The sequence below is a fragment of the Fusarium musae genome, chromosome 2, assembly GCF_019915245.1.
Source record: "Fusarium musae strain F31 chromosome 2, whole genome shotgun sequence".
Taxonomy (NCBI): Eukaryota; Fungi; Ascomycota; class Sordariomycetes; order Hypocreales; family Nectriaceae; genus Fusarium; species Fusarium musae.
Window position 1 is genome coordinate 2,500,202 of NC_058388.1, and position 16,445 is coordinate 2,516,646.

At 28.4% G+C, this 16,445-nt stretch overlaps 2 protein-coding genes across 2 annotated transcripts; both read right to left on the reverse strand.

The window, feature by feature from the left end:
• Positions 1-1,061: 1,061 nt before the first annotated feature.
• On the reverse strand, positions 1,062-2,664 carry SU2 (Eukaryotic peptide chain release factor subunit 1; the record flags this gene model as incomplete). Its single annotated transcript, XM_044820418.1, has 4 exons — positions 1,062-2,231; positions 2,288-2,337; positions 2,400-2,484; positions 2,629-2,664. The coding sequence occupies 4 exons, from the start codon at positions 2,662-2,664 to the stop codon at positions 1,062-1,064; spliced, it is 1,341 nt and encodes a 446-aa protein (XP_044684718.1).
• A 1,237-nt stretch (positions 2,665-3,901) lies between these two features.
• On the reverse strand, positions 3,902-4,840 carry J7337_002692 (uncharacterized protein; the record flags this gene model as incomplete). The annotated part of the gene is made up of 3 exons (XM_044820419.1): positions 3,902-3,922; positions 3,961-4,304; positions 4,360-4,840. 3 exons carry the CDS (start codon positions 4,838-4,840, stop codon positions 3,902-3,904), a joined length of 846 nt encoding a protein of 281 aa, XP_044684719.1.
• Between the last annotated feature and the right edge of the window lie 11,605 nt (positions 4,841-16,445).

The following is a 16,445-nucleotide window of genomic DNA, read 5'->3' on the forward strand; positions in this document are numbered from 1 at the left end:
ATAGCGCAGAAATGGGGAAAGGGGAAGATTATATGACGGTGAGAAGATGAGATAAAATGCTGTTGACAAGATGTGTTCGACGATAGGTCATTTCCAGGTATTGGATCCTAGGTGTACGCTTGTAGTCTAGGTTACTGACGTAGCACACCCATGCTGGGTACCTCCCGTGAGTCCCGTCCACTACCTACCTAGTACCTAGTAACTTAGCAGGTAATTAAGTGCCTTATTAGATACCCAAGGTCCGCGGACCCCAGCGACCAGAAACACCGGAATGGGGGATGGAGTTAATAACATCGTTCAAATACGCGGCGATTAACAATACGATATTATACCTACAGTACCATGCTAGTAAGCCTTGATTCATAAAATATTAAAGTATACATAATGTGAGTTCCCCTGACTTATGGATAATCCGCCCCGGATGGAGAGGTTCTTCTCATTACCTAGCCTTCTGTTTTCAGTTGGGTGATACGAAGTACATCAAATTGCTTCACTTAAACTCGGAACAGTGGCCATGCAAACGACTAGTATTTCGTTGACCCGGCGTGTAATGCCTGCTCATGACTATATATGCCCAATCAGGGACAAGCCTTGCAGCCAGCTAACGCCGACTCTACTCAATTAACAACAATCTTTAGGCCGGACGTCGCTATACGATGCGTTACCCGTATCGACTCTCAAGATCGATCCCCTAGCCGCCGTGCCACCGCTATCCTTCAATTTTAATGGTTGGGCCTACCAGCCGTTAGACCTGACATTCTGATTTCCTGAGGTGTAAGAATTGGAGGGTCTGAGATGTACCTCTATTCCCGTCGATCATAACTCAAGCCGTCATCATTGTGCGAAGCGGACTGGGTCGCGATGCCTGGCGGGAAGAATGGAGAGGCGCGAGACTGTCCCTCTCCGCCAAGCGGTGCTGAGCGATTGACATCGGCGCGGCATCGGTCGACCTCTGCGCCTCGGGGCGCATGGCACTGTTGTTGTACATGGACGGGTGAACTTGAGTCGATCCCTCGCTGGTAACGAGGGGATCCGCTGGTCAATCTGCTTGCTGATTAGAATCAAGAGCTCTCATTTCCCAGGCGTTTTGCCAACTCACCGTCGTAGTACTCATCGTCGTCACTCAAGTCAGCCAGCTGCTCAAAGTTGACCTTGTAGCGGAGAAGACCGCCGATACCACCGAAACCCTTGACGAACTGGTTGCCCTCGGTGGAACGGTCAGAAACAAACTCAAGAGTGGTGCCAAAGTCCTTGTAGTGTTCCGCAATCCATTCCAGGAAGGATTCCTGAGAAACGATTTCCATCTCTTGGCCAGTCTCCTTGTCGAGGAACTTGTCCCGGTTGGTCTGCTCCTGTTGCTTGGTGGTGTGAAGAATGACCTCACTGCCGTTGCTATCTTTGAGGACCCAGCGGGTGATCTCAAGGTTCTCGAAGACAATCAATGTCTCGACGGCACCGAGCTCGAGGGCCTTGAGGGTGTCCTCAATGCCGTAGCAAACCTTGCCAGTGTCCTGGCTGATCTCCTCAAAGTACTTTCCGATGAGCTTCTTCTCCTGGATGAACTTGACGTTGCCGAGAGTCTCGGAAGACAGCTCGATGGCCTGGTTGAACCCGTTCTCACCACCATAAGAAACATCAACAACCTTGATAACCTTGGTCGCAAGACGACCATCGAACATGTCGGAGGCGTTGAGATCGTTCTTGAAATCGGCGGAACCAGCAAGAATGAGACCAGCGACGTTGACCTTGTCGGCAGTGATGAAGTTCTGGACAGCCAACTCGGCAACCTTTCGTACGTAGTTGTGACGCTTCTCCTCTCGCAGACGAGCGAAACGGAGAGCGGACTGGCCACCACGGCCGTGCTTCTTGGGAAGATCGACAGAGAACTTGTGGACAACCTCACGTGTGTTGCCGCTAAGAGTTCCAAACAGAGCACCGTTACCATCCATGATGATGAAGCCAAACTTCTGGTCGGACTCGAGCAGCTCGGCCAGAGCCTCGGTGTGAAACTTGTTGTCGCACAGGTAGAGGGAAGTGTTGATGGGCTTGAAGGGCTCAAAATCGATGTTGACCTTTCGCTCCTTGCCTTCCTGGGTCAAGATTTCGCCACAGTAGACGACCAGACCGTTCGGGGGCACCTTGTTGTACAGCTTGAGGCGCTGCTGGGTCGAGGTAATGGCGGACAAGACAGACTGTCTGTTGACTCGAGATTTGATGTTGGAGGCGGTGCCCTGAGGGGTTGTTAGTGTCGTCATAGGGGAATTTCGAGAGGAATCTGAGGGCGTACATATTCTTCAGCCAACATCTTGGCTGCTCGAGAGACTTGATCCTTGGGAGCTAAAAGGACACACGAGTTAGTGGGCGTCTTGGGGAGGGCTTGTCTCACGAGAACGGCTTACGGATAATGAGGGAAATCATTGAGGTTCCATTTCCTCTGGCGGCTTCAAGACGCTTGATCAGCTTCTTGACCTTCCAGATCTCAATCTATTGAGCGATGCTGTCAGTCTTGATTGCCTTTGGGGTTTGTCGATGTCCTAGACGTTAATTTCTCGATCGCGGGGCAACGCACGACACGAGAGAAGAAGAGGGGCGTATGAGGTCCGGGATGAGGATAAGAATAAGACTCACGTTCTTCTCGGCCTCGTTCGCCTGAGCGTCACTCATTTTGGCGGTTGAACTGTACTTAGCTCAGACCTTTGTATGGGAGTGGTATCTTCCGGTAGAAATTTCTCTTGGAGTCGTGGAACTATTAATTCTGGACTGGACTCTGGAGCCTGAAGATCCTAAAAGTTGGATGTTAGTGCCAGATTTTTTTCGTGCAGTGAGCGATGACCTAGTGAGGCGCCCACACCCACACACCACAGAGCACACAACCCACTTTGATTTGCTGCTCAATTGGGGCAACCAAGTCAATGCACTTCACACTTTCACTACTTTAGGTGGGTACCTAACGTAGGGAACTTGTTGCTTGTGTTTTGCCCTCGGGGACACTGCAGTTTGCAGTATGCACTTTGCTTGAAATCATCGGTACCTGAGTGGGGCATTAATATAGGTAAGGTACCTTACCTAGGTAATTACTTACCTACCCTTGATGCCATGGGGGGCAAGAAAACACCGGACCTTACTATAGGACGTCAAAATAAACTCAGCAAAGGGTATCCTAAGTCTATACAAAACTTATCCTAAACTTATACTAAGTTACCTAAGTATTATTGTCACTTAGGTTCAAGATTCTGAGTTTTTCTTTCCTCCCTAGCTTACCTACTCATGCTACCTTGCTGTATATTCACTGCTGACATAGATGGAGTCCAGTCTGGACACTTAGGTAGGTAGGTCGGCCCCTTCTGAATCATGGACTGTTGCTGCCCGTTGGTACCCATGCCTCCCGTCGGTTCAAGGCTGGCAAATGGTGACGGACGTTGAGGGAGTTAGGTAACTAATTCGGTGTGCTTCATGACTGACTTCCTTATTAGGTACCTTGACCATTCAAAGAGGATATGATGTCACAGCAGGCTTACCTAAAGTCTACCTAAGGTACGTCTACCTAGGTAGGTAAGGTAGTAGCCCAGGAATACCTTATGAATAAACAAAAGCCATCATATTATGGTGTGTGGCCTGCATCATATATGTGTTTGCTTCTGAAGCCTTTGACTTCTTACTCTGTGGACGCCTCGCACGCCTCCAAGAAGGTCCAATATGCCTCCTAGGATGAGGACTCCTGCAGTAGCTGGCACCACATACTGGTAGAAGAGAAAGCATCCAACAAAATACCCAGCCAAGAGGAAGAGAACAAGGCAGATCGCAGCATAGGTTATTCCTTTGGCGCTTCGAAGAGCAATGTCAAGAAGATCCAAACTTGGTTCGGCAGCATGTAGTAGAAACTGGTACGTGTTAGTTCATATTAGGTGCCTCCTTTCGAGTGCTGTAGACGAAGAGGGACAGAAAACAAGAGCAACTTACCCGTTTCCCCTCTTCTAATTCTATTGTTGTCATTCTCCTCGGTGTCATCCATCTGGTCATCGAGTCGACGCTCGTGCCAAGGCCAGCAGTGCCTGAGAGGTCTGGTTGACTATGAGATGCAGCAGCCATAGGCAATAATGAGGTCTCATAGGTTTTGCGTGGGCTTTGCATTGAAAACTCCTCTGTGACGCCCATCATGCTGTTCTGCAAGTTGAAAGACTGTGCCCGGCTCGAGAGCACGCCGTTCCTCTCTGGTCCCGGGCCGCCCCTCGTAGTATTGTGCAATAAGGCGGGATGTTTTTTAATTTCGACCTCGATCTCAATCCTTCGGAAGTTCTTGATTGCTGTAGGATACTTCAGTAGATGTCCCAGGTTCCATGTTCTGTGTGACAGACTCACTGCCAACCTCAACTGCTGTCAGAGCAATAACGATCAGAAGAAGCATAGGCATGATCTGCCCAAAGCTCGCGGTCAATAGTGGCTTGATGTCCGCGCCTTGATAGAAAACACCAATGACCAGTGTGTACAAGGCAATTGAAAAGGAGAAGATGGCGACCAGCAACTCAAACAGAACTGAGGCAGCCATCTCGGCCACTATAAGCGGTGTCACCATGGTGAAGGTTTTCCAAAACTCAGGGCTTTGCTCCAGTATTGCCGCCTTCTTTCGAATTCGCTGGCGCTTGTCTTTTTCCTTGTGCTCCAAATACTGCCGAAAGTCCACCTCCCTTTGACTCCCCGAATATATCCATCGTAGGATCGTGTTCTTGGAAGTGCTGTTCTCAAGTTCGTATCTTAGAGTGTTGTCCAGTTTGATTGATCGAAAAGCGTTCCAGTAGACAAAGGCCAGCATCACAGCAATTGAGAAGCATCTGACACCCATTGATCCCAGACGAGGCAATACCGGATATTGAAGTCCGCAAAGAAATAGCCTGTCGCGCGGCTCGGATAGTGTAATGAACTCTAGGATCAGGGTTGCGACGAGGAGTCCCAGGAACAACATCATCAAGCCACTACGCAAGAGGGCTTGCTTTGGATGTCTCCTGAAGTACGACTTCAACACTAACAGCGTGCATAAGTGAACGGTGGATGATAAATAGCCTAGCTGGGCGCCGATATAAAAGGAATAGAGCGATACTTTGCAGACCTGTGCATACATGGCGATGAGATAGCACAGCCCAACAGCCAACATCTGGTCACTCAATGCGAGGAGAAGGGACTGATAGCCAAGATTACTAGGGGACTCATTGGCAGGTTTCCTGACCCCGATCCAATGGAAAACCTTCTCATCGACTCGCATATACTGCTGCTTGGGTATGCCGCGTTTTAGAACAGCCATGACGGCCACAATGACCGAGATTGCAGCTGTGATGACAAATGATAGTACAACCTAGGCACAGAGAATATGTTGTGAGCAAGCAAAGGAACAGATGCGAATCAAGGTAAATAAATGGACTTACACCAATTCCGTTCATATCAGCATCCACCACATGCTCGGCTGGAATGTCACACTGAATCCCGCCACTACAGAGGCTCATCTTCAGAGCAAAATATTATCGTCAAGGTTAATGAACAGGATTAACCTCATGTCGTCACAGGTTGAATGACAATAAAGAAGGGGTTATTTGATTACGGGCTATGAATGGGCCTGATGCCGATCATCACGTTTAACCAACCTTCAGCCCTATCCTTGTTTTACACCATGTCCCGCATAGTCCGTCTACCTAGTCAACCTAGGTATGCTGACAGCCTTAAAACCCACTGGTCTACATGTCACACTGCATCATCTCTTGAGAGAGAAGCACGTTTACCTTGTATGATTCCAATTGGCCCAGGTCTCTTCTACTGTGATAAAGATGAACTCGTGTGATGTGATTGCATAAACCCCAGCAACAAACGTTATACTGATTATGATACTCATCACTCATACTACCTACAGGTAGGTAGGTAGGCTAAGCTGGCTATATATCCAAGGCCTAGGTAGGTACAGTAGGTATACAAAAGTTCTAATAATTTCCTGCCCCAGCCCCTTATCTATTAAAAACACTAAATTAACTTAATAACTTTAATATATTCTATCTATAATAAAAAATACTATATATATATTAAAAAATATATTATTCTCCTTATAAAAAAATAAAAATTATAATAATAAAAGAATTTAAAGTTTTATTTAATAAAATTATAATATAAAAAAGAGTTATAAAATATATAATCTTTAGTATTATATAATACTTCTAAAGCTAAAAAACTACTAAAAATAAACCTTACTTTAAATAACTAACTATATTAACTAATTATAATAAAAGATATTTTTATAGCCTTAACTTAGTAATAATTAATAAATAAGACCTAGATATTCTAATAATAGCTATAAAAGTATTAACTATAAAGTCTTTAGCTAAACTAAAATCTTAATAAACTTAATTAATAAGGTTACCTTTAGGCTATAGTATCTTAAGTAATTTTAATTAAAATAAATATATTACTTAATTAGCTAAAAAGCTATAAAAAAGCTTAATTAATAAGGTCTATAACTCCTTTATAACTTTAACCTTTCCTAATCTATTTATTACTTAATAAAGTTATTATAATAATTATAAAATTATTAAAAAACTAACTAAGCCTAGGTTATTTATAAGTTCTTTACTTTAACTACTTTATTAAATTAATATTACTAACCTTAATTATAGTTAAGATATTAAACTTAAATAACCTATAACTTTAAACTATTAACTAATTAAATATATAATCTTTACTTTTATTTAGCTATAGCTAAGAGATTAGTAATAATAATATTATAGACCTTATTTAAAGTATAACTTTAAGGGCTAGAATATAGGTATAAAAGCTAGTAAAGAAAGTATTTATAATTAGCTATAATAGTTAAATAAATAAGTAGTTACTTAATTTAATTAGATTTAAGTATAAAATACTTTATTACTTAGACTTTAATTTTAATACTATTTAAAGTTAGTACTAAAATAAAATATTACTTTTAAGTATTAAGTAATAATATATTAATACCTTAAGCCTAATAATAGATTATTAAATTAATAAATTAAAAACTTATTATAGCCTTTAAATTATAATAATTATTAATCTTATAAATATAATCCTTATAAACCTAAAAGTATACTTTCTATAAGTAGTATTTAAAGTTTATATATAATAAAATTACCTAGAAAATTCTATTAAAGTTAATTATATAAAATAAAAAATTTAATATATAAGAAAAAGTTTCCTTAATTTAACTACTATTTTATTATTAATTTTACTATATCTATAGTTTAAATATAAAGGCAGTTAGTTATATATCTAAATATATATATTTAATTAATAAAGCTAGTTATTATTAACTTCAGGTTAATTTAACTTTTACTAACTAACTTATATAAATAAAGTTAACTTTATTTTTTTAATTTTAACTTTTATAAAACCTTTAAACCCTGCTATTACCTTGCCTTTATCTAACTCTATATATAAATATACTGCCCTTACTAATTTAGAAGCAGCTCCCCTTTTACTATAATAACCCTTTTAGCTATATTAAGAAGCCACTCTTTATATATATTTAAGTTATCTATAAAGGCAGTAAAGAAGGCTACTTAATCTAACTAAAAAGGATAACCTTCCTTTAAGTCTCTTTCTAAGTCCTTAAAAACTAATAGCTTATTATTAACCTAAGTTATATTAATTAAGCTAAAAAGGCCTATATAATAGATTAACCTAATTAAATTATAATTAAAAATAGCTATTTTAATAAGGTTAAATTAATACTTTAATAAAAAGTTCTTTTTAATAGTAATTACTATTATATATAACTTTTTATATTCCTTCTTATTAATTACCTTTATAGTAGGCTTAATAGCTATATTAAGGTTATAGTAAGTTATATAATAGGCCTAATTATATAGCTATAGGCTATTTTATATAAGTATTATATTAGTAGCTATAATAGATATTAGTAACTATAATTAATAAGTATAGGGAAAGTTAAGTTAAGGAATATACTTTATAATAAGTATACTAGGCTTAGTATATTATAAAAGTTAATTAAAGATTTTTTAATTAAGGTAAAGGAAGAAAGTTAATATAGCTACTAAGGGGTAAATCTATAGGTAGTATTTATATTACTTAATTAAGGCAGTAATTATATTACTTAAAGTAAATAAATTTTAATTAATTTTAAGCTTTATAATTCTAGCTTACTATAGGGGCCTTACTATTTAAGCTATTATATAAAAAGTTAAAAGCTTAATAGCCTTAAATAAGGCTAATAGTAACTAAAAAAAAAAAAAAAAAAAAATAAGAAAAAGTTTTATTTAAAAGTTAAAAGAGCCTTTTAGTAAGTAAATAAAGCTATAGTTAATTAAATAGAATTTACTTAATTAAATATATTTACTTTATAAAATAATAACTAATACTAAAGTAATAAATAGTAATATTAATAGTAATTTAATAAAAGATAATAAAAGATATATTAAAATAATTATTAATTCTTACCTTTTTATATCTATTTAAGAAATTAAAAATTAAACTAAAATTACTTATTATAAAGTTATAATTATAAAATAACTTAAAAAGAAAAATATATAATATTATTATATACTTTAATACTTATTTTTTAATTTAATTACTATTTAACTTTACTAGAATTTTATTAAAAAATATTATTATAAATTAGCTAGCTTTTAATATACTTAATATTTCTTTAATAAAATCTTTATTAACTATATAAATAGTAATATAACTAAATAGTATTTTTATTAAATTATTAATTTTAACTCTCTTTCTTTAAATAAAGAATTTAATTATAATATAAAGTAAAAGACTTTATAAAAATAAAGTTTAGCTTTATAAAAAGCCTTTAAGATATTTTAAGATATTTTATAGTAATTTCTTAATAAATAGGCTATTAAACTTAATTTTTTTTTAATAAAAATCTATTAGTAAAATATAAAAAAATCTTAAAAAAGATTATTTTAGCCTGCCTTTATAAGTAGCTTTTAATAATTTTAAAAAAAAGAATAATTTTATAATATAATAATAAATTAATATATTAAGCTTAAATTATCTAGAAATAGCTTAAAATTTACTATTATTTAAAAAGTATCTTCTTAGTTAACTAGCCTCTTTATAATCTTAATTTAAACCCTATTAAAAACCTTTAAAAACTGCTAAAAAAGTATATTTATAAGTAATATTTAAAAATTATATTAATATTAGTTATTAATAAAGCTATTATAGCTTTAATTAAAGCTATATAAGAAGTTTAAAATAACCTTAAACTTAAAATATTAAAAAACTTAATAAATTTAATATCTAGAAAAATAGCTATATTTTATATAATAAAAAGATACTATATTAAGTATTAAGTTATATTATTAGATTCTCTTAACTTTAGGTATTATAAAAATATATAAAATACTAAAATTATAATTAAATTAATATCTTAATAGCTTTATAAAGTAATATTATCTAATTAAGAAGGTTAGTAATAACCCTGTAATTATTGAAATTTTTACATAGTACTATACTTAGTCTACTAATTCATTCTAGGTAGTTGGAGCTGTAGCTATTAAACTAAATTTCATATATTCCTTATTCTATCTGACTTCTAGTATTCTATTACCTCTTTTTTAGTCTTTCTTTAGTTATATAATTAGTATTTTTAATATCTAAGGCTTATTTAGGTTAAACTATTTACAGGCTTATATAATCCCTCTTAATTATATAGTACTACTAGTTTAATATACCCCCTTAAAGTAAAATTACTATAATACTTTAATAGCTTAAAGTACTATCTTTTAAGTTACTTTTATTAGTATATTAGAAGTTATTTAAAGTTATTAATTATATCTTATTATATAATACTTTCTATTATAGTTTAAATCATTCTTTACTTTTTTAAATAGTTAATTAATAATTAAACTATTATTATATATTAATAATAGATAGGTCTTATAAATAATAAATAGATCTCTAAATTACTTTAAATAATAGGCCTCTTATTTTTAAGATATATAAGCCTTTCTTTACTATAAAATCTAATCTTTTTTTCTTTTTTTTAAGTATTAATATTATATTTAATATATACCTCTCTTTCTTAACTACTTAACTGCCTTTTTAAGCTTTATTTTTTACTTTTATAATATATTAGCTAATTATTTTTCTTTATAGAACTTAATATAAATTTTTAAATTTTTTTATATTATTTTTAATATTATATTATATATTTTTTTATACTTTAAAATATTTATTTAATACTTATTAGTTAACTTTAAATAGTAAATCTCCTCTTTTTATATCCCTTTTAGTTAAGTAAGTTACTTTTCCTTTTAAGCTTTAAATTATTAAAATACTTTACTAACTTATATTTAGTAAAGAAAATACTCCCTTTTACTTATCCTATATTAAAGTCTAATATATTAAGTAAATAATATAAGTTACTACTATTAATATAGTAAATTATTAAATATAAGTCTTTTAATACTTTATTTTTTTATTTTAAGCTATATTTTAATTTTCTAATTTTCTTAGTAACTCTAAGTAGTATTATATCTTATACTTAGCCTACTTTAATAGTACTACTACTAATTAAAGTACTAGTAAGTATTAAGCTAAGCTAAAGGTCTTTTATTATAAGTAATATAACCTTAGTAGCTTTTATTACCTAATATAAGTAGTATATATTATAACTTTAAACTATATTTAGCTAATTTAAACTATATAGTCCTTTTAATATATTACTTACTGCCTTTTTTTTTTTAAATTATATTTAGTAAAATAAGTCTTTTATTAAAAAATTAGTAAGTACTTTTATAGCTTATTTTATTATTTTAAATTATATTAATATTTTAGGAAATTTTTAAAAAAAGAATAAGTATTATATTATAGTTAAGGTTATTTTAAAAAGTATCTAGTTTTATACTTTCCTTTTATCTAGTAATTCCTATCTAGCTTTTACTTAAGTAAGGCTTATTTTCTTTTTTTATATTATAGCTAGTAGTTTTTATTTTCTTTATAAAGGAAAGTCTTACTTTCTAGGCTTTTATTTATTAATTTTAAATTATTTATTTCTTTCTTAAAATATTTTCTATATTTTAAAGTAACTTTATATATTCTAAAGTATAAAATATATAAATAAAGCTTAGAATATATAAATAAAGTCTAGGGTATCTTAAGTAATCTTAAAAAAGATCTTATATTTAATATATTAAAAGAGATCTTATATTTAGTATATTAAAAGAGATCTTATATTTAAGATAACTTAAAAGAGTTATAAAATAGTAAAAAGTAATTTATTTATTAAATATTTAACTTATTTAAGATCTCTTTAATTAATCTTTTTATAAAATCTGTATTTTAATAATCTTAAATATATTCTTTAATATCTATAAGGCTAAATAGCTTATAACTCTCTTTTAGCTTTATGCCTTATAATGCTTTTATAAGTATATCTATTAATAGCTTTAAGCTTACTTTATAGCTTAAAGAAATTATTTTCTTTTAAATATATTCTTATAATTAATAGTTATAAATATTAATATATTAGAGTTTAGTCTTTAGCTTTTATAAAAGACTCTTTAGAAGATAAATTATCTATTAGTTATTATAAATAAGATATAAATTAATATTTTAAAGCTTATCTTATAAGCTTTAAAGTAGCCTTTATTAAAATAGCTTTTTTTTTATAGCTTATAAAAGAGTAAGTAGCTTTACTTTAATTATTAATATAGTTACTATATTTTACTTATTTACTTACTATTTTATAAGTTTTCTATAAATCTTTATTATATAACTTTATAAGCTTTTTTAATTAAAGGTATTATTAGTAAATAATATATTACTATATATTATAAATTCTCCTTTAAGACTAAACTATAAACTATAAAAACGAGTTATATATAAGTAGTTAAGTATATAGTTAGTAGCTTTTATATATATCTTACTTAGATTATTTATAAATTAAGATAATCTTAAGATTATAAATATAATATTTAGTTAATTAATAATACTTATATATAAGATTAATCTAATTACCTTTTTATATTAGTTAGCTATATATTTATCTACTTCTCTTTAATTAAAAAAGAGTTTTTCCTTTTTTATTAAAGAGGCGTTTATAGTATTTATAATATATATCTTATATATCTTTTTAAGATATATAGTTTAAGTTACTTAAATCTATTTTAATATATAATCTTATATAACCTATATATTAAAAAACTACTATAACTTATTTCCTTTAGTTAATTTATATTTCTCTTAAAGAGATTATATAAATTATAATATAGATTCTTTATCTTCTTTTTTAAATATAAAGACTATATTATCTATATAGAAGATAATTAGTAGGTTTCTTTTTTAATAGTAATAGCTTTTATTTAATACTAGCTTATAATTTAAGGTTTATAGTATACTTTTAAGCTCTTTTTACTATAAAAGCAGTGCATTTTATAATTTATATAGCGCCTTATATAGAAGTAATACTTAGTTTTCTTTCTTACTTTTTCTAAAGCCTAAAAGTAATTTTATAAATATATTATTTAGCAGTTTTATATTTATAAATATATTAATTATATTATATTATACTAGCTTAAGATTATACTTTATAGTAATTATAAGTAAGGTTTTAAATAACTTTTTAGTAAAAGTTATAGTATATATTTTATTAATAGTTAATCTTATTTATTAATCTCTTTAGATAATAAGTCTTACTTTATACCTTTATAAGTAGCTATATTTATTAAATTTATAAGTAAATACCTATATATAGTTAAGTATTTTTAAGTTATTAATATATAGATTATACTTTATAATCTTAATTTAAGATCCTATTTACTTATAACTCTTTAAGTAATCTTCTTATACTTTTTTAAACTCTTTTTTTAACTTATATCTTAATAAATTACTATAAGAACTTAAAGCTAGAAGTAGATTCTTTTTATAATATTTTTATTTATTAAGAAAAAGGCTTATTTAAGTTATTTATATCTTATACCTAGGCTTTAGTCTTTTATTAATATATTTACTTCTTATTACTTTAGTTATTAGCTTCTTTTCCTTCTTTATAATAAAAGTAGCTATTAAGTTAGTACTAAAAGCTTAGTTTAGTATATAAAGATCTTTTTTTATTACTTTTCTAGCCTTTATATCTTAATTTATTTAAATCCTTAATTTAGTAATAAAGCTTAAAGGTAGGCTTTTTAGTAATATTAAGAGTAATTTAAATCTTACTTAAGTATACTTTATTAGTATTATACTTTTTTTATTTTCTAACTTTACTTTTTAGGTAAGTAAGTCTTTAATTAAGCTTTTAAAGTATATTTTTTATATCTTTTCCTTATTAATACTTTAAACTAGGTCTATTACTTAATTAATTTACTTAAAGCTTAAAAAAGCTTATAATTACTATTATAATTTTTTAAAAGTCTATTCCTTAATAGTATCCCTTATTTATACTTTATTAATACTAAAGAATTCCTTTTTATTAAAAATAATATCTTAAGTTATATAGACCTTATTTATAATAAAGTTCTATATTTTAAAGATATTTAAGAAATTATATTTAATTAAATATCTTATCTATACTTTTAGATTTATTTTTAATTAAAAGTACTTTTTTTTTTTCTATACCTCTTTTATTAATAAAAATACCTTATATCTAATACTTTTTATATAGCTAATTTAAAGCTAGTTACCTTCTTTTATAGTTAGAATATTTAAAAAAAAGCTTTTATATAGGGTTTTTTACTTTAGGTATTACTTTAGTATTTAATTTAAGATATATACTGCTATTTTTACTATTTTAAGCTAAAGACTTAAAAGGAGATTATTATTAATTATTAGTAGTTTTACTTTCTTTTTTATTACTTCCCTAGAATACTCTCTAAAGCTATTTTATTATTAAGTTCTTAATATACTTTTATTTACTTTAATCCCTTTTCTTAAAAGCTATATATAGGTTAAATGCCCCTTTTAAAGCTTATTATTTATCTCTATAACTTATAATTTAACTTTATATATTATCTTAAGTATTTAAGTAAAATACTTAAATATTATTAGTAAATTATTATTATAGCAGTTTATAAAATAGTAGTCTTAATATATTCTTAAATAGCAGTTTATAATAATTATATATAATATATAACTATTAATTTTAACTAAATAGTTATAGAAATCTATTAAGACTCTTTTTTTAGCTTTTAAAGGTTATTTTTAAAGTTTATAGTACTTTTAATACTTTAATTTAGCTAACTTATATATATTATATTTTACTATTATTAGACCTTTAATCTTAGCTCTAAAAGTATAGTTTATTAAGTACTTTAGGCTTTTTAGTCTTAAATATCCTAGTTAGCAGTACTATATCCTAGCTAAAGCCTTATTAAGCTTATTTATAGTCTAGGAGTTATAATATAAGTATTTTATAATAAATAAGGCTTATTTACCTATTTTAATAAAGTAATTAAATATATATTAGTTATATTCCTATTTAAGCTTATATAATACTTAGCTATTTATATATCTTAATATATTAGCCTTATTCTATTAGTCCTATTAATACCCTATTTATTATAATTTTTATAGTAATACTAAGTTAGTGCTTATTTCTAGGTAATAGGCTATATAATTTAAAATTATTATTTAAAGCTTATTTTATAAGTTTATAACTTAGATTTTTATATCTTTATATTTAAATATTAATAGCTATTTAGATTTTATAAATACTTTTTCTTTATATTATATAGTCTTTATTAACTTAAATTATTTTAAGTTATTAAATATATAGATTATAGTTTTAAAGTTTAAGATAAATAAGTTATATAATAAGTATTTACTACTTAAGGCTAAGAAAGTAGCTACTTTTTTTAAAATTAAAGGCCTTACTAAAGATAGTTAACTTAACCTTTCTTTTAAAGCTTTATTTTTAATTTAAAGTCTTTAATATAGTTCCTTAATCTTTTTATTTCTTTCTAAGTATTATTTAAATAAGTCTAGCTATTTTTAATTTAGCTAGAACTTTTTAAATACTAATTTAAGGAAAGCTACTTAATATAATATACTATTAAAATATTTATAACTTTTCTTATATAATATATATCTTTCTAAAGTCTTAATACTTAGCTAGGCTTATTTTATTAAGCTTTCTCTAGATTTATTAATAGCTAACCTGCTTTATTTTTTATCTCTTAATAATAAGCTTTAATCTTTTAAGTTTAAGGCTTTAAATATTAATTTAAAGCTCCCTTTTATAACTTAATTAATTTATAATCTATTACCTTTTCTCTTACTATTTTAAATTTCTTATTTAAATTATATAAAGAAGTTTAATAAAAAATAGGATTTATTTTTAATTTCTTTTTTATTTTAATTTTATTTAATTTATAAGAAAATCTTAAAATATTAATTTAAAGCCTATTATAAGTCTTTAAACTAGGTATTTAAATATTAAGCTTTAATAATACCTTTAAGCTTTTTAACTTAAATTACTATTTCCTATTTTATAATCTACTTTTCTTAATTAGTTCTAGGGTTTAAAGTGCCTTTTAGTACTTTAAAATAGTATTTTTAAGCTTATTTCCTTCTTATAATATTATTAATATTATATATAGCTTTAAAATTAAAAAAGAATTATAATATATTATTATATTTACTTAATTTATTTATAGTAAGTAAATATATTTTAATAAAATAAAAGCTTATTTTTTTAATTATTTAATTTAATATATTATAAATACTATCTATTTATTTATTATATTAGTTAAAGTCTATATAATAGATATTTATTTTAGCTTTATAAGCCTCTTATTATATAAAAAGCAGGTTACTATATCTATTTATATATTATTCTTTATATTTAGTACTTAAGCTATTTAAAAGTAACTTAATATATAATATTACTTAGTAGTCTTTAATCTTAAGCCTTTATAGCTTTTTAATTTATAGATTTATAAAATATATTAGATCTAAAAGTTAGCCTAGCTTATATACTTTTTCTATAGTTATTTTTATAATATATAACTATTTAAAGAAATCCTAATTATTAAGGTTATTAAATAAATAAGACTTTATATTTATATTATAAAATATTATACTATATATAAGAAGTAGTACTTAAGGTTTATTTTAATAATTTACTTTTCTTTCTTATAGTTATAGCTACCTTTAAAAAGTATAGTTTTAAGACTTTTAATTATTAAATTAAATTTTATATATTTTTTATTCTATCTAACTTCTAAGTATTCTATTACCTTTCTTTTGTTTTCCTTTAGTTATATAATTAGTATTCTTAATATCTAAGGCTTGTTTAGGTTAAACCATTTGCGGGCTTATATAATCCCTCTTAATTACATAGTACTACCGGTTTAATAGTAGCTGTAAGTGATAGAAGGTAACTAGGTACCTAGGTAACCAATGTCTGGTGTCCAATCCGTCTTGAGCTTCTCATTCGGACAATGTCATTGGATCTCGGTCATTCC